Genomic DNA, 18,604 nt, shown 5'->3' on the forward strand with positions numbered 1-18,604 from the left:
AGAAGACACTGATAAGACCCCCCTCAAAACTTCCAGAGTGGTGCTGCCATTGCTCAAATGATTAATGTTGTGGATAAACTTGGAAAGCAAAAAAATAATAGTAATAATAAGAAGAAATATAATATTCCTCACACTAGATACTATTCAGTAAATAATCATACAAGCAAATTCTTTTTTTCTTTTTTTTTCTTTTTCTTTTTTTGGTACGGTTTTGCTTTTCAAACCACGCCAAATTGCATATCACAGACACACACGTTTTGATGATGGAGGCAGGGTATGTTGTGAACAGGGGGCAAAAAATCCCTGCAGTTCAAGCCACCCAGGAATGCAGGCATCCCTGGGGAAAAATGGGAGAGAGGTTTGTGCGCTCCTGCTGACCATCAACATTATCTCCTTGCCAGATGCATGAGTTTTAAAGCTCTGGCTTAATGACTCAATTGAGACACCAGGCTGGTGACTGGATTAGTTTAAGACATCCGGATGGACAGATTTGCAACCATGAAATGGGTCTGAAATGAATGTTGGGAACTGATTTATCTGGAAATAGCCACAACCCTGCTTCGTCCATGGCTTGGTCTAGAATGGCTTTCAACAAAAAGAAGGGGAAAAAAACAAATATAAAAAGACAGCCATGGACAGTCTTTTACTTCCCGCTGCCCAGGATTTTGATGTAAACAAATGTTCATAGAAACTGGGATTGTTAAGAAAGTTTATCCATATATCTGGATAGCAATAAAAAGCGTTTCCTAGGAAACTGTAAAATCCTGTACCAAGCAGTGTACAGCCAAGCTGAGAGGAATGTTAGATTGAATTATATTATCAAGGTAACAACTTTGCATGAATTCTTTCTTTCGGATCCTGTGATAATGTACAAGGAGAATGCGTGTGAAAAGTCAGGATTTTGTCTCTTCCCTCTGGAATGCCTCTTGTTATGAAATGCATTGGCCTGGGGTGCTCGGCGGGAATTAGTCACAGCCGATATGGTGGACATTCCTCCCTTCTCATTCTGAGGTCGCCTCAGTACTTCCCTTCTGCTGCCAAGGAAACAACTGTCTCGTGTCTTCCCATCTCTTCAAGGACTGCGGCCAGCATGCTCAGGTTCCCATCAGGGAAGTTCTGGGCTTCCCAAAGGTCTAGGATCACGCCAGTAGGGCTCGATTTTGTAGCAAAGTAATTGAGGTACCTGCAAACAGGAGGAGGGCTTTCGTTAAGAACAGCTGACATTCACAAAAGGGGCTCCTCTTCTGAACCCAGCACTCTGGTCCATCAAAATGGCTCATCTACAGTGCAAATAGCCATTACTAGCAACAGCAGCTAAAAGGGAGAGGCAGCCATGCCCTTACTGGCAACTTCTGCTTAGAGGCAGAAGAAGCAGAGTATCTTAGAATCATAGAGTTGTAAGGGACCACCAGGGTCATCTAGTCCAACCCCCGGCACAATGCAGGAAATTCACAACTACCTCCCCCCCACACCCTCAGTGACCCCTGCTCCATGCCCAGAAGATGTCCTCCCTCTCATGAACTGCCTAAGGTCATGGAATCAGCACTGCTGACAGATGGCCATCTAGCCTCTGCTTAAAAACCTCCAGGGAAGGAGAGCTTACCACCTCCCAAGGAAGCCTGTTCCACGGAGAAACCGCTCTGTTAGAAATTCTTCCCAATGTCTAGACAGAAACTCTTTTGATTTACTTTCAACCTGTTGGTTCTGGTCCAACCTTCTGGGGCAACAGAAAACAACTCGGCACCCTCCTCTATATGACAGTCCTTCAAGTACTTGAAGATGGTTATCCTATCACCTCTCAATCTTCTCCTCTTCAGGCTAAACATACCCAGCTCCTTCAACCTTTCCTCTTAGGACTTGGTCTCCATCTTTGTTACCCTCCTCTGGACACGTTTCAGCTTGTCTACATCCTTCTTAAATTGTGGTGCCCAAAACTGAACACAATACTCTAGGTGAGGTCTAACCAGAGCAGAGTAAAGCGATCAGTTGATACAGCCCAAGATCGCATTTGCCTATTTGGCTACCGCATCACACTGCTGACTCATGTTCAGTGTCTTGCAGATGTGCAGGTGTCTGATAGTTCTCAGTATAGGTGTGGCATCTTCTTCCTCCCTGCCTGGAAGGGTGCAGGCCCTTGGCCGAAGGCTATTCACTTGACTACTTCTTCCTGACCTGAACTCAGAATAACAAATGCCACTCAGAACTGTACTACTGGTAAGCATGCTTTTAAAAAGCAGGGACATCCACCCCTTGGGCTCCTTTTAAAGATCCTGGCCTGCAACCACAATGTTGTCTGTGTTGAAGGACCCAACAGGTGTGCTTACATCACACTCACTCCACCAAAAACAATTCCTATCCCCCACTTTATGCTTCTTTTGAGATGAACAGCTCTCTACAAGAGGCCATTTCCGTGGGAATTATACAGAAGTGCCAGGAGGATCAGCCGTGCATTGGTAACACATACATTCATTGCCTGGCTCACATGGGCCAACCACTTTACCTACCTGTCCAATTTTAGTTTGTGGGCCAGCATCCTCCAGTCATGACCTCTTGTCTGAGGAGCGTCTAGGCTGCTGCAAAGTTTCTGTCGGATTGGGAGAGGAATGCTGAACGCACACGGTCCTACTACTGTAGTGATAGTGCTCGCTGGGTCCGTGAGAGGGTATTCGATGCCAGTGGGTTCCTGCATTTGGAGAATAGGGGCAACATTATTAGGGAAGGAAATGAAAACCACAGGGAAACACACAGTGCAACAGTCTCCTTGATATTATAAACGCTGGATGTTATGAAATAACATTTACAAAAATACAAAGACATCATATATATATATATATATATATATATATATATATATATATATATATATATATATATATATATATATATATATATTGCCATCCACTTAGCATAGCACTGTGACCACAGACTGGCTGAAGATCTCAGACTTTCCCAGGATTGCTACCTCAGATCATCTCATGGGGGTTTCCTGGTATGGTGGTATGGTAGTAATTCTATCTGACAAGTTTTAAGCTGAATTTTCTGCCAAAACAGTATTAAATATACAAGGGCATAAAAACTGTATAAACCAAGGGTTTATGAAATATTGAAACCCAAAAAACAATCCTAAAAGCCAAAGCTAGATAAACTAAGGTGCAATTGCATTGTACATTGTACACAGCAAGCTGGGGAGGAGACAACTTTAAAAACAAAAAGGTTTTTGACCAGTCACCAAAAGGACATTAAGGGGGAGCCAGGTAAATCTCCTGAGGAAGACAGTCTACAAAATGGGTGCCTCCACTCTGCCTTCAATGGACTTCACTGTGGCTCAGTGGTAGAGCATCTGCTTGGCATGCAGAAAGTTCCAGGTTCAATCCCTTGCCTCTCCAGTTAAAGGGACTGGGCAGGTAGGTGATGTGAAAGACCTCTGCCTGAGACCCTGGAGAGCCACTGCCGGTCTGAGTAGACAATACTAACTTTGATGGACCAAAGGTCTGATTCAGTATAAGACAGCTTCATGTGTTCAAAAATCATAGGACTGGAGACGAAGCTAGTAGGACTATTTTGTTTACATTATTTTTAGCTAACAAGAAATCTGCTTGTTGCACAGAAGCCTCTAGCAAGAGCATTAGGACTTTCGATGCTGCATTTGGTCTGCAAGCTAACATCAGATTTTGGACCTAAGCAACAGAGCATACCAGCTTTGTTCTGTTGCACACACTATATGTGACTAGGAGTTTCTACTATATCCTATTTTGTGATTGAGTCAGCCCCTGCCAACTTCTCTCCTTAGAATGCTCACTGTGGGGCATCTAAGTGGGCCCTTTCACACATAGTGAATAATGTACTTTCAGTCTATTTCCAATGCACCTTTGTGATTGTTTGCAAGTCAATTATGCCACTGCACACAGTAAAATCCAGTTACAAAATGCGCTGAATGTGGATTGAAAGTGCATCATTCAAATGTATGAGATTTCACAGTCTGAGCAATATCAACCCGAACCCCAATTTTTACTGGTGTCCCTAGAGACCGCAGGCATCGGGGGTTTCTTTTTAACAAGTAACATGGGTGCATATTTCTGGTGTCCCACAGTTCAGGGACCTTTGGAAAATTGTACCCATGTCAACCAAGTGTGGTAACCAGGGAAATGTTTGTTTGTTTGTTTTTGCAGGTTCTGAGTCCCCCTGATTCAGGGTTCATTGGGGAAGCACAATCAGTTTTACATTAAGGTTCTCAAATGTCATACTGTGTGAAAGATATGCCCCCATATCACATTAGTGGACCATAATGAAGACTTAATTGCACTCTTCCAGTGAACTATGGCAGTAAAACCAAAACAGAACACTCTGTTCCCAAGTGCCCGCAGTCTTTTGGAGAGACAAATAAAAGTGTGAGTGGAGGAACTGTTCTTTTTAGCCTTGGATTCCTCTATTCTTTGAAATTCAGAGGAAGATTATCAGAGCAGTTCCACAGAAGTAGACACACACATGCACACAGACCAAACCCCAAGCAGGGGAAATCATAGAATCATAGTGTTGGAAGGTACCACCAGGGTCATCTAGACCAATCCCCCTGCACAATGCAGGAAATTCACAACTACCTCCCCCTCCCACAGCCCCAGTGACCCCTACTCCATGCCCAGAAGATGGCCAAGATGCCCTCCCTCTTATCATCTGTTTAGGGTCATAGAATCAGCATTGCTGACAGATGGCCATCTAGCCTCTGCTTAAAAACCTCCAGGGAAGGAGAGCTTACCACCTCCCGAGGAAGCCTGTTCCACTGAGGAACCGCTCTAACTGTTAGAAAATTCTTCCTAATGTCTAGACGGAAACTCTTTTGATTTAATTTCAACCCGTTGGTTCTGGTCCGACCTTCTGGGGCAACAGACAACAACTCGGCATCATCCTCTATATGACAACCCTTCAAGTACTTGAAGATGGTTATCATATCTTCTCTTCAGGCTAAACATACCCAGCTCCTTCCACCCTTCCTCGTAGGACTCGGTCTCCAGAGAGAGTTGGGGTAAACTGCACCTCTGTATTCATTATCAAGAATGCAAAATGAAAGTCTCACACCAAGTTAGGATAGAGGGATAGGATAGATGACTGCTGCCAAAGATCATGCTGCCAAACACAATTCAGACAATGTACAGCCAACTATATCAGCAGCACCCTATACACCTGACATGCAGTCCGACTGTGTCATATCTGAGTGACTACTGACTTGCAACACAGAAGGAAGGTCTATTTCCACCACTCCCAGTATGCCTCTGGAGCTATACCAGTGCTACTGCCTATTAGAGAGCCACCGTGGTGTAGTGGTTAAGAGCGGTGGTATGGAGTGGTGGACTCTAATCTGGAGAACAGGGTTTGATTCCCCACTCCTCCACATGAGCGGTGGATGCTAATCTGGTGAACTGGATTGGTTTCCCCACTCCTACACATGAAGCCAGCTGCATGACCTTGGGCTAGACACACTCTCTCAGCCCCACCTTCCTCACAGGGTATCTGTTGTGGGGAGGGGAAGGGAAGGTGAGTGTAAGCCAGTTTGATTCTTCCGTAAGTGGTAGGGAAAGTCAGGATATAAAAACCAACTCTTCTTTTTCTATTAATCCCACAACAGCCCCAAAGTTGTCACAAGCATCCATGGAAGCTTGGGAGCTAAGCCAGGCAGTACAGGTGACGAGAGCCCCCTTTTGGGACAGGTATTGGAGCCTTTCTCAAAAGATCAAAGAGTTTTGTAAAAAGCTCCTCTCACTTATGCCAAGGCCCGATGGCCTCAACCTTTTCAACTGGCAGACGCTGCCCGTCCTCATTTAAAACCAGAAAGGGGCCCTGCAGGCGGCCGTCACCCACATCAATCCCCAAGGAGGACACGCATTTTTGAAGCAGCCTGCCATGAAGGAAGGCCGTCTTTCTGCAAGAGGAAATGTCACGACGGAACAGACGTTTCAGATCCGCTGGGGAAACTATATTGACAAGCCGAAAAGACAAATAAAAAGGGGGGGGGCACGTCATTGGCTGGTCTGATGCTGCTGTTATGCAGTGTGTCTCATCTGTACTATTCCAAAACAGTTCCCAAAGCATAATTGCCCCCATTTGTGGATGGGGAAATTGAGGTCAAAACACTCATCTGAGAAAACAAAACAGCACAGCGCCAGAACTAACGCTCTGACCTCTGCCTTGTTTTTTTCCCTGCGATCAACACCCTTTTCCTCATAGCATCCACAACCGAATGACATGATATGAAAAATACTGATAACGGGAAAAGGCTGACTGCCAGAGACAGAAGTTTATTGTTAAAACCTGTATTAAAACATAGTTTTACCATGCCGTCCTAAGCAGAGTTACGGCCTTCTAAAACAACTGACGTCAATGGGCCTGGAGGGAGGGAGGTCTGCTTAGGATTGCACTGATAGACATTTAGAAGGAAAACCATGCCTGACATTTAAAGTCTCGGAGAACAATAAAAACATATCACTTCAGGATCTCACATCTGCAGCAGAAGAAAGGAAATTAATTTGGCCATCACATCAGCAGACAGGGAAAGCAAAGCAAATGTTGTCTGTGAACTACTAAAGCAATAAAAAGGATCCGCTTTAAATGTCAATTTCTTTATTTTTCTCTGAGCTGCCTCGTTGATTTACATGAGAAAGCTGGTGCAATGTGAGCTTGAGTAACTCTACAGCACAGGTTCAAAACTATTTTAATACTCTCGAATGCCCAAGGCAAGCCTCAAAACATAAGCACAGACACACACACACACACACACACACACACACACACACACAGAGTGCACCATCTGCCCCCCATCATTGTTTTCTACTAGAAGTGAAGACTTTTTAATTTTGTGTACCCTTACCAACCCTCTTTCCTCTTTGTATTTAATTGCTGGTTATATGTACTGGTTTAAAGAGTTGACTTTAACACCTTTTTCAATTGTTCGCTACCCTGAGAGCCCTACTTGGGCAGAAAAGTGGCTTACAAATGTTTTAAACAAAAATTAACAACATAAACGTAGTGTGGATGGTGGGGGAGCTCCCCTTTAAAGTTTGGCCTTAAAGGCTGTGCCATGCTTTGTGGTCACAGGATCAATGAATGTGAGTGATGCTCATTTCGAGGTCCCTATGGCTATGCGAAACAGGAATGAATTACATATTGTTTCTTTGCCGTCCAGTCTACTGCAGTTTCCTAGAGCTGACCCTGATGCTCATCTGGGAAGAAAAGCACACATAGGACATTGTCTAAGTTCAGCCACAATATGAAAATATGGTTTATTTTAATTTGTGTAACCAAGATCTAGCTTCCAGATTATCACTGAAATTCTGGTTTGTCTCAACAAATTGCCTTCACTTGCTTTGAGGATGTCGAATGATGGCATGATGTGACTTCGGAGGGATGATCCAGAAATGATGCCAAGCCTCTATAGGAATTGCTGGAAAATATAAGGTAAAGCTATCACCAATTAGGCTGCCCTAATGTTCCTGCCCCCCCTCCCCAGTCTCCTGCAGGTTGCCAGGCCATGGAGAAAGGGTGGGAAAGAGGTCACTCTCTGCTTCTCGCTTCCTCCCTGGGACTGTACTGATAATGGTGGAGGCACTAAGTGTCATTAGGGTTGCTAGGTGGGTGGTATCGGCGGCAATTGCCCGCCAATCCATCCAGCCACTCTGGAGCAGTGGCTGCATGTGCGCACGGGCGCGCTTACGTGATGACGGCACTTTTGGAAGCACTGCATCACCGCGGCTGCTTTAACACTAAATCGGCTGCAGTGATGCGGCGCTTCCTGAAGTAAAACCGGAAGTGCCGTCATCGCATAAGCGCACCCGCAGCCATTCCAGCCCCCCGCTAAAACCTCCCGCTGATCGGGAGGGGAGGAACTGGCAACCCTAAGCGTCATAGCCGGTGGGGGCGGGGGAGAGAAATCTCTGTCTCTTTCTTCTAAAAAACTCTTGATTCTCTTCTCGGGGCCTTGAATGCTACTACAGCAGCATTCAAGGTGCTAGATTCGAGAGTGGAAGACACTGAGAGACAGCATGACCTCCCAAGGTCCCCTGGTTTCATAGCCTCACAGAAGTTCAGACACCTGATGACGGCAGCCCCATATCTGTTGACACAGGAGGTGAACAAATTTGGAAGGGCGTTCACATTAGCCAGATGTGGAGCTTTGCCATCGACCGTCCTAGAAGGCAGATATAAACAAATTCCCCTTTCCAAGAGAGTCTGCTGGTGCAATGGTGAAGAAATTGAGACCCGTGAACACGTCTTTTTATACTGCCCTCTCCATCATGAGAAATAATACAGGGCTATGTAAGGAAACGGGCATTTTGGCTAACAACTACCTGATAAAATCTGTATCCAACGACTACTGGAAGATAGTAACACACAAACTTCGAGATAATTCACAGTGGGTAGCCGTGTTAGTCTGTCTGCAGTAGTAGAAAAGAGCAAGAGTCCAGTAGCACCTTAAAGACTAACAAACTTCAAGATGTGTGGCCAAATTTTGTGCTGCTATATATAAGGCCCGAAAGGATGTAAAGTACAAATAGGTACAATTTGATAGATAAACGTTTTAGAAGCTAGCTTGCTTACCTTTTTAGATATGGGATTTTATTGATATATTTTATTTTGTGGACTTTTCGATTGACTGATACTGTTTTATTACAAATTTAATAGATGTGTTCTATTTTTGGTCAAATGACCGTAAAATAAAGATTGATTGAAGGTGCTAGATTCCCTGGTTGCTTAGGGGGTCAAAACATCAGACGCCCTGAAGTAAAATACATTTCCCAGGCACCTACTGTTTTGAACATTCCCATATGCTGGGTGGGGGAGGGGATGCCAGGGAGAAGGAGATGGAGATCAAGATCTCCTTCCTGCCATCTTCTCAGCTGAGCTGACAGCTTCAGAAATTTTCTGCCTGTCTTCAGTCTTCAAGAGAAAATAGCACAACAGAAGGGAAAAGATGGCACTAACAGCCAATGCCGCACATGTAAAATGATGTTAGCCTGCTGTTATAATTCATGTCAGTTTGTGCAATGCTTTTCTAAGGAGGAGGGGACAACAACCCACAAGCACAAAAATTGCATGGAAAAGCAAAGAAATTGAAGATTCTCCACAGACTTCCTGTGGACATACAACAGTGTGGGGAAGCCAGTGTGTGTGTGTGTGTGGGGAATCCACAGAAATAAAGGGTTAGGTTTCTCAAATCCCTAGTTTGCAATAACTAGCAAATACTAATTTATTTTGAGTAATCTGTTTGAAATAGCTTACACAAAATTTAAGAACAAGAAAACAGTGAATCAGTCACTATGGCCATAACTAGCCACAAGAGCCTGAAAGTACACAAATTGCTAATTTCAGCAGAAAAAAAATTTACTCGTAAAATATCACTTTAGAAAACATCCCAACAGCAAGAATAATCATCTGAGTAGAAACATAGCATAAAATAGCACCCCCTTAAACATGACTGCCAGTAAAATAACATTCAAGAAAACCCAGGTTTCAATAACATCCTCAAAAAGTCTGGGTAAATAAAATTGTCTTCACTTGGCAACTAAATGACACCAAACTAGGTTCCAGGAAAACCTTTGCTGGAGAGGGTGCTACCACCAAAAAAGCCCTTTCTCTGATTGCTGCTTGCTTTGCCTCCAAGAGTCTGAGATGAAAATAGCAGTCAGGCTGCTATGGGACAAGGCCACCCTCTCACCCACCCCAAAAACACTCTTTACTGTCTGGGGCTTTAAAGCTGAAAACCAGCACTTAGAATGGAGCCGACAGCTGCCTACCGCTAGGGTATTCCTCTCCAACCAACGGATGAGATCAAAGCACAGAAAAGGGTCTTATTTCTGCCCTTTCCTACTGTATATGTTACCAGATCCTATTATATACAATGAGGCTTTTAAAGTGCATGCTAGAGTTTCACTAAAGAGAGTACCCACTCTTTTTGCTCCCTTGCTAAGTTAAATTAGGGATTACTTCAGTGTGGTACTTGCTGTAATAATTGTTTATGATAACTTGTTTTACCATCTGTCTTTAATATTATGGTGTCCCCCACTGAATATATAACTTTACACCCAATAACCAAGCAGATGTTCTCTGTAATGGCTGCACAATGCAAAATTAAGTACCTTTCAGCAGTCATCTCCTGGCCCTTCAAAAAATAACCCAGAAGAACCCACGTTCTGTGAGTCAAACAGCTCAAGCTTTGGCAGTTCCAAGCTGTTGAAAACACTGAATAGTCTCTCAAACAATGAAATAATGATCTTTATGGTAGCTTTGTGTGTGGGTGGCTTGACCCAGAAGTGGCTTTAAAAAAAAGAAGTGGAAAATGGCAGTAATTCCGAATAATTTTATAATGACTGTATTTGTGTGAAAATCAGTTATTGCCTTTCATGACTTGAATTTTATCATCAATGGCTATTCATAATCTATAAATAGGGGCTGTGGCTCAGTGGTAGAGTCTCTGCTTGGCATGCAGAAGGTCCCAAGTTCAATCCCCAGCATCTCCAGCTATAGGGATTAGGCAAGTAGGTGATGTGAAAGACCCTGGAGAGCCGCTGCCGGTCTGAGTAGACAATACTGACTTAAAATGCAACACTGATTTTTTTAGGCCTCCCCCTTTGTCAAAAAAACTTAACAAAGACTTGTTGGCACTAGATGGTCCAGTTTAAGGCATCTTTTTTGCTACTTCTGTGTATCTAGTTCTGACCAGGATGGCCCCGGCTACCCTGATCTCGTCAGATCTCAGATGCTAAGCAGGGTTGGTCCTGGCTAGTACTTGGATGGGAGACCACCAAGGAGTACCGGGATCACTATACAGAGGAAGGCAATGGCAATGTTAGTCTTTTGCCTTGAAAACGCTACTGGGTTGGTATAAGTCAGCTGTGGCATTTTACACACACACACAAGGTCAACATCATTACTAAATGCAAATTTACAATTTTATTAAAGCACAGCCTATTTTGATGCTGCAGGGAGATATCACCTAAATGCAATTTGCTGCCACAGATACAAGTGTAACTTGTGAGAGCTCAGACCCACCTATTGAGCCCTGTTCTGCAGGCCCTTGCTGGGGGGTACTGGCAGTAGGGTTGCCAGGTCCCTCTTCGCCACTGGTGGGAGGTTTTTGGAGCGGAGCCTGAGGAGGGTGGGGTTTGGAGAGGGGAGGGACTTCAATGCCATAGAGTCCAATGGCCAAAGCGGCCATTTTCTCCAGCTGAACTGATCTCTATAGGCTGGGGATCAGTTGCAATAGCAGGAGATCTCCTGCCACCACCTGGAGGTTGGCAACCCTAGCTGGGAGAGCTGGCGGGGGTCGTAGCAGCAGCGACAGGGCCAGTTAGGCAGCAAGGGTCGTGGAGCTCCTGGGACGTGTGACCAGCCGTGAGCTCCCAGCGTCTCGACGTGGCTGCAGGGCAATGCCTCATGTGCTCCTGCGGCCCAGGGGAGTGTTGGCTGCCATCCAGCCCCCTTCACTTTAAACAGGGCAATCAGGGCCCTTGACTGTGAGGGGCAGGCCTGCCAGGGAGTCGGACCTGCGTGTTTTCACTCAGGTCCGATTTATTGGCATATCAAGAGACCCAGTTTGGCTCAGGTTTCAGTCAGCTTCATGTTGTCCCACCCTCCGCTTATTTATGAGTGTGTTGTCGAGTTTGTCACAGTTTTGGCAGTTTGGCTTGGGGCACAATCCTGTTTGGGGGATAAGCCGGCCTGTGTGCCTCCTTTTCCCCTAATGAGAATCCCCAATAAGGGATTTTGGTGGAGGCCTGGACAGGACAAGCCTAATGGTTGGGAGGTTGGTGGTTATGGGTTGGAACTGGGGGGGGGGGACTGCATGTGGTAGACAGCCCCCCCCCCAGCGTACCACCAAAATTGGCACTGGGTCTGCAAGTTTCTCTTGCCTATGTCCTTCTCTTGCTCCTCTTCTTCCTTTTTCATGCACAGCAAGTCTCCAGATCCCTGGTCTGAAACCAACTCCAGTTCCCCATCACGTCTGAATGCAGGCGCCCAGATATCACCCCACATACCTGGTATGCCAACCCAGGATTAAGCTGTGGTTTAGAACCCCGGCTTGTGTGGAGTAATGGAACTCCAGTTCAACCAGGAATCCTGCATTTAAATGTCACAGGGAACTGGAGAGAAACAGGACAAATCCTCACTCATATTCCACACAAGGGATGGCAGAGGAACAAAGAATAACGGTAGCGCACGAACATGCGAAACAAGCTGCATTTGTATCCAATATGCAAAATGCTGCTCTGCATACATCCTAAGGCACTTCCTTCTGGAGTTACGCCTCTTCCAAATGGAGTTGGGGACACATTTCCAAATATATTTTGTCTCGTTTACACAACATATATTTAAGTGTGGAAAAAAATTAAGTGTATAAAGAGGATTCACTCATATGACCCTTGGCACTGAATTACCCAACAGTCCTTCAGGCTCTACATACCAAATTACTGTCCAAATTTGTTATGAACCGGATAGCACAGAAAGCCCACTTATTTCCCTTACTAATCGTGCCAGACAGCTTAATTTGAAGCATCTCATTTATTTATCTAAAAAGTCAGCCACTGGTACAGAAATCTTATCAGCATTCCGTCCACCCGTTTTAGAGGCAGCAAAAATCATAAAATGAATTATTCCTTATCCCCGTACAACTAACCAAAAGTCTTAATGCTCTTTGAAGAATCAGTTCTTTTAAAAAGGGGGATTTTCTCCAACTTTTCATTAGTTTCAGTGTCTGATCCACCTCCCTTTTTATCTGCTGCCTCTTGTGCACGCCAAACAGAGGTCATTTATCAAATGGAGAGCTGTCCCTCCCCACCCCCAAACCCTAAAAATCCTGTTCCTTCTGTTGTTGATGGCATTGCACAGTTATTGAACTTTGCAGGCCTGCTGGTCTTGAAAAATAAAAACACCATCCGAAGTCAGCAGGGGTGGAGTTGTGTGTCTTAGAGATACGGCTTAAGGCAGGCAGGCTGCCGGCTGGTTGCTATGGTACCCTGACGCCAGGACCATTCCTTATTAATGTCAGTGGGGCCTCGGCCTGAAATGGTTTGTATGTCAAAATGGGTGGCGAAACTCTGGCCACAGTGCCACAGCGGGCTGTGGGGAAGAGAGAGGAGGTCAAGGCAGCTGATGGACTGATGAGAATGTCTGCCCTTCATTACGTGAGAAGAAAAGAAAGGCAAAACGCCTCACCTTGAATAAGCCATTTTTGCACAGTGTGGGAGCCAGCGGCGCTGACACTTAAAAAAAAGTTAGAGAGGGAAGGCATTTTGTCTGCCGTTGCCTCTGGATCTGTCCCCGTCAAAGTCAAAGGGTCAATGCCACTGATCTAGAAGAAGAGTTGGTTTTTATATGCCGACTTTCTCTACCGCTTAAGGGAGACTCAAACCGGCTTACAATCACCTTCCCTTCCCCTCCCCACAACAGACACCCTGTGAGGTAGGTGGGGCTGAGAGAGAGTGACTAGCCTAAGGTCACCCAGCTGGCTTCATGTGTCGGAGTGGGGAAACAAATCCAGTTCACCAGATTAGCCTCCATTGCTCATGTGGAGGAGCAGGGAATCAAACCTGGTTCTCCAGATCAGAGTCCACCGCTCCAAACCACCGCTCTTAACTACACCATGCTGGCTCTAGAGTCAGTGAACTCCAGAGCACCTCCCTCAGCCTCAGACTGATCGTCCAGGGTCCTCGTTCTCATTAGTTAGCTTGAGAGTCCACCGTGCAAGGGCCTCCCATTGAAAAACTTTGGTCTGATTCAAACACAGTTACTCAGAATGCTTTTTCTTGCTTTTATTTGGTCCACTTTTGAAAATCAAATTGCGGCAAAAACAACCCTAATTACACTCCTAAGCACAGAGATTAAAAGTAAGCTGCACATAGTTTATCTTGAATCTGCTTTCAAAAATGATATTTAATAGTGAGTGTAAGGCATTAAAGGAAACGCCTACTCTATTTCTCATACCATCATTGTGTAAAAGCATTTTTAAAGGGGGGAAAAAAACACCAGGTAATGCTGCCTCTAGAAGCAGCATCATGCACCCATCGGCTGCTTCTCAGAAACTGCAACACACTTAGAAACCCCTTGAACTCACATGAAACCTCAGAGTATACTGCACAGTGCAATTTGCCATACTGTCATGTGTCTTTAGGCATGGGTGTGACCACTAAATCCTTGTGTTAGATTCAGAAAGACTTTCTTCTGCTTTGTGGGAACCTTCTTCTACTAGAGAACCCCCATCTATTGCAGAAAGGCTCTCACTTAGCACAAACAAGACTTTGGGTTTCAGAAAGTAAAGGAGAAGCCTGTGGAATGCCCTTTCCTTTGAGACTCACCTGACACTTACACTGAACATGAAGCTGCCTTATTCTTAATCAGACCCTTGGTCCCTCAAAGTCAGTATTGTCTACTCAGACCGGAAGCGGCTCTCCAGGGTCTCAGGCAGAGGTTTTTCACATTACCTACTTGCCTAGTCCCTTTAACTGGAGATGCTGGGGATTGAACCTGGGACCTTCTGCATGCCAAGCAGATGTTCTACCACTGAGCCAAGGCAGGAGGCCTCCCAGTATCCAAACTCTTTGTCTACAAGTACCTTGGGCAATGATGGGAGGAAATGGAGGGGGGGATGGATCATACACCAACATTGCGCCAGTGTATTTCTGTAACTTCTGGTAAAACATGGAAGTGACATGTGGATGCTCTAGCATTTTACAGAAACTCTATGGACCACTGAGCCAATGAACCACGGCCCCTCCCCAACTGCTTTCCTTTAGGCACCAGGCCAACACATTTCTGTTTGTCAAGGCTTTCAATTAAGCTTTTTAAAAATCATTTTATAGTCTACTTTTAATCTGAGGAACATTTAAGACCCATTTTAAGCTGCTCCATGTTTGAAGCTGTTTTATGTTCAGGCTGTTTTTTTGAATGCTGGGTTTTAATAACAGTTATGATGTTTTATGTTTTTATTATTCTGTAAGCCACCTCAGTAGATTCCCTGGAGAGGTAGCCTAGAAATTTTCCAGATAAATAAATAAGCTGCTTTCAGTGTTGCCTTGTAAAAGGTCTATGGAAAGATTCCCTCAATGTCACTTGAGTTAAAAGATTGTTTCTTACAGGAACGGCTTTTCATGCCTACTTTTGTGGAAAGGGGGGCAATATATATTCTACAATCTGCTCTCTCCATTGGGGCTAATTAAATTAATGTCTGCTTTTGCCTCCTCACAATTGTAATCAGAACTGATTCATTATTGAGCATTGTCTGGCACTGTTTAGTATACAACCAAACTTGCCTCACTGAGCTTCAAAACAGACCTGTGACATGTAGGTTAAGTTTGGTGAGATAAGGGCAGAAGAGGAATTTGAACAAGTGATGGTGTGATATTCTTGCAAAATGATAAGAGGGGAAATCACAATGCCCATATTCCCTTGAAGTGAATCCCCCTTACATTAATACGTACAAATGGTTTGTAAAAGTGGAGGAGCATTTTTAATCTACTAGCAGTTGTGGTATTCATCGTCACATAGGCACCTGACAGTTGCATGCTCAGAACTCAAGAGATTGCCAGTGTTGGTTGGGATTTTAGTTTTCTTGCCCCTTCAGATACAATCTGGGAGGCCGTCAAATTACAATTATCATCAGTATTGGCAGGAAGCCATGCAGGAGAAGATCTGGAAAGTCCTCTACAGGAAAGATGGGCCCCTGAAGCAGATTACGGCTATTTGGAAAGTGAAGGGGAAAACCAGAGGAGGAGGGAGAGGCACAACTGTGTGTTTATACATGCTTATTTTGTGTACGTCCCATTGAACATGTGCAAATGCTTGTTGAGCATTTTTGAGCATTCAGCACCAATGTTTGCAAAAATTCGAGTACTTTCAGGTTAAGTCATGGAGGTGTTAATCCATCACTAATTTCAGCTGCAGTCTCCCTACATTTCTTTTCAGCATACATTCTCATAAACAAGTGTCCCACACCTTCTTTATGTCTACTGCTGTCTCATTTCTTTTGGACTGGGTGGAAGGTCAGCAGCTGGATATGCAAACTCTTAATAGAGGTTGGATGCCCTCTAGAATGGAAATTAGTGGTGTGGATATTAGTAAGTACCATGTTACTCTCAATGAGACACACTTTCCAACATGTGCTGGACTAAGATATACATAGGCAAAACAGAAAGGAAGGAAGCATCTTTTAAGGCTTGGATTCTTTGAATGCGTTCCATGCATGCTAGATTATCTGTGTCATAGAGTGCATATCCTCTTCTGCTAAAAGCTCAATTTGTGCAAAGGACCACAGAAAACCACTGATATTGCATAAATGGAAGTTTTAGTGAACGTGTGCTCCCTGGCAGAGACTTTCTAGCACATATCGAAGTCATTTATAGGATCCAAGCCTAAGTCTCGAGTTGTAATTCTTTAGGATACTGTATGCAAGTAGATGCCCTGACCAGGATGGCCCATGCTAGCCTAACCCAGAATCTCAGAAGCTAAGCAGGGTCGGCCCTGGTTAGTAATTGAATAGGAGACCACCAAGGAATGCCAAGGTTGTTGGGCAGAAGGCAATGGCAAACCACCGCTTGCCTTGAAAACCCTACAGGGTCAGCTGTGGCTTGTTAGCACTTTACAAACATACATGCAAGTAGACTTAAAGATCCTTTCTCTTTCTCAAACTGCATATGTCCCTTCACATCAAGGCAAGGCAGAAAAATGGAATGAAGCAGTGTGGTCACTATCAGTTCTGGAATATGAACATGCATGTGCTAGCCCACCACAATTATACATATCTGTTGCAAAGCTTTTTTTTTCAGGGAAAGGATGTATTGAATGTGATTGGACCAAAATCGTTTAGAAAAGCAGCAATATCTGAGACACTTTCCTTTCCTTAGATATCTGAGAGTACAGATAGGCAAACCAGAAGGTTCTGTGGGGAAAACATACACAGCTACATTAAATGTTCGCAAATTCCTTATGACAGCCAGTATAGTACAGCGTGTACTATCGTTTTAGACCAGTAGTACAGAGTTTTAGACCAGGATCTCGGACACCCAGGTTCAAATCCCCACTCTTGCAATGGAAGCTTGCTGGGTGACCCTGTGCCTATCACACACTCGCAGCCTAAACTACCTCACAGGGTTGTTGTGAAGATAAAACAGAGGAGAGGAGAATGATGTAAGCTGCTCCGAGTCCTCACTGGGGAAAGAGTTAAGGCATAAATGAAGACAACAAACAAAAAAACAAACACAAACAAACAAAGTTGATTTTCTGCATGCTTTCTTTCAGACACTAAGGGTTATAGAACAATGATTAATGGATATGGTAAACAGGAAATATTGTGTATGTTAAGTGGTCATTATGGGGATGGAGCACCATTTTCTTCATTACTGAATAGCATTGAGAGATCTGAGCCTCCTTACCTCGGAAACAGTACAATTGAGTTGGAATATCTGCCCCTCTCCTTCAACCTGCCGTATGCAGAGCTTACACACGAGCTCCACAGTATTCAGGCTGAACCTCTCCAGGGTGAAGGTACAATACAGACTTCTTTGACACCCACTCCAGATGTGATAAAAGGGAATTTCCTGCAGAAGATGTAATAGAGCATGAAAGAAGTAATAGAGCATGATTCTTGACAGTTTAGGCAAGCCTCAGCTAGATCTTACTTCCAAGCGGGTGAATTGTTAGTAATTTTAGGGCAAAGGGTGGGGAGTACTTCTTTGAGCATGACGGAATGCTCTAACAGGTAGCATATAATTTAAGGCATAGCGATTGCAACTTGCATGCATTTGGCAGTTTTTGAATTGCTCTTGGAACACTGCTAACATTAATATTTTTATTGCTTAAGTATGCTCCACAAGTATGCTCTTCTATGTGCCTGACATTAACAAATGTGATACAAGGCAGTATATCTTGTTCACAAGTAGGGGCTGCATGTTTGGTTTAGAAGGTCCGATTGTACAAGTAGAGATAAAGCTGAATATCAAGACCTTTTCACTGTTCCTGCTTTGGCATGCCACTGATTATTTCCAGCAACTGTTACCTGGTATTTAGCCAGTAGTTTGCTCTTCCAGAGGGAGTGGGTGATATCATGAATGGACAAACGAAGATTGTGGGTGCTTCCCTTGAAATGCAGATCCTTTGGTTCTTCCAACAACTGACCACCCATTTGCCTTTCCAGCTGCAGCACTTCCTAAGAGTCAGCAAGAAAAATGAAATATAATCAGCATGGGATTTAAAGGCATCCTTTGCAAAATTAGTCATTCCATTCACAACTCAGCAAAGGCAACCGTATTTGGATTTAAGCTAAATTCATGCTTCTAGAACTCAATCTCCTGCCTTTGCTCTAAGAAGCTCAGGGTCGCCTTTTCAGCTGAAACACTATTTGAACTCCGCTGGTCCAAAGTCTAATATTCTCTCCACTGCACTGTTCTGGCTCTTAATTCAGAAACAGTAGTTCCCTCTTAACTGCGAATTAGGCTGCCTGCCATGAAATAAATCCCCGAAGAGGAGCTATTACAGGAACAACCATCTATGAAAGGAAGGAAGGAATTCTGCTGGATAAGCATGCATGCATTACAGGAAAGACACATGTTATACAGCTTGACTTCGG

The 18,604-nt window shown here is 44.3% G+C and overlaps 1 protein-coding gene across 2 annotated transcripts in view; it reads right to left on the reverse strand.

The window, feature by feature from the left end:
* Positions 1 to 427: 427 nt before the first annotated feature.
* The window catches only part of UNC5C (unc-5 netrin receptor C), a 367,585-nt gene continuing 349,408 nt past the window's right edge, over positions 428 to 18,604 (reverse strand). For both annotated transcript variants that reach the window (XM_056855516.1, XM_056855514.1), the window contains 4 exons: positions 18,035 to 18,184; positions 17,412 to 17,576; positions 2,505 to 2,683; positions 428 to 1,183 (listed from right to left, as the gene is read on the reverse strand). In XM_056855516.1, coding sequence (XP_056711494.1) covers positions 1,018 to 1,183; positions 2,505 to 2,683; positions 17,412 to 17,576; positions 18,035 to 18,184 — 660 coding nt within the window. In that variant the 3' untranslated portion in view covers positions 428 to 1,017. The remainder of the gene's footprint in view (positions 1,184 to 2,504; positions 2,684 to 17,411; positions 17,577 to 18,034; positions 18,185 to 18,604) is intronic.

The sequence above is a fragment of the Euleptes europaea genome, chromosome 9 (genome assembly GCF_029931775.1).
Source record: "Euleptes europaea isolate rEulEur1 chromosome 9, rEulEur1.hap1, whole genome shotgun sequence".
Classification (NCBI taxonomy): Eukaryota; Metazoa; Chordata; class Lepidosauria; order Squamata; family Sphaerodactylidae; genus Euleptes; species Euleptes europaea.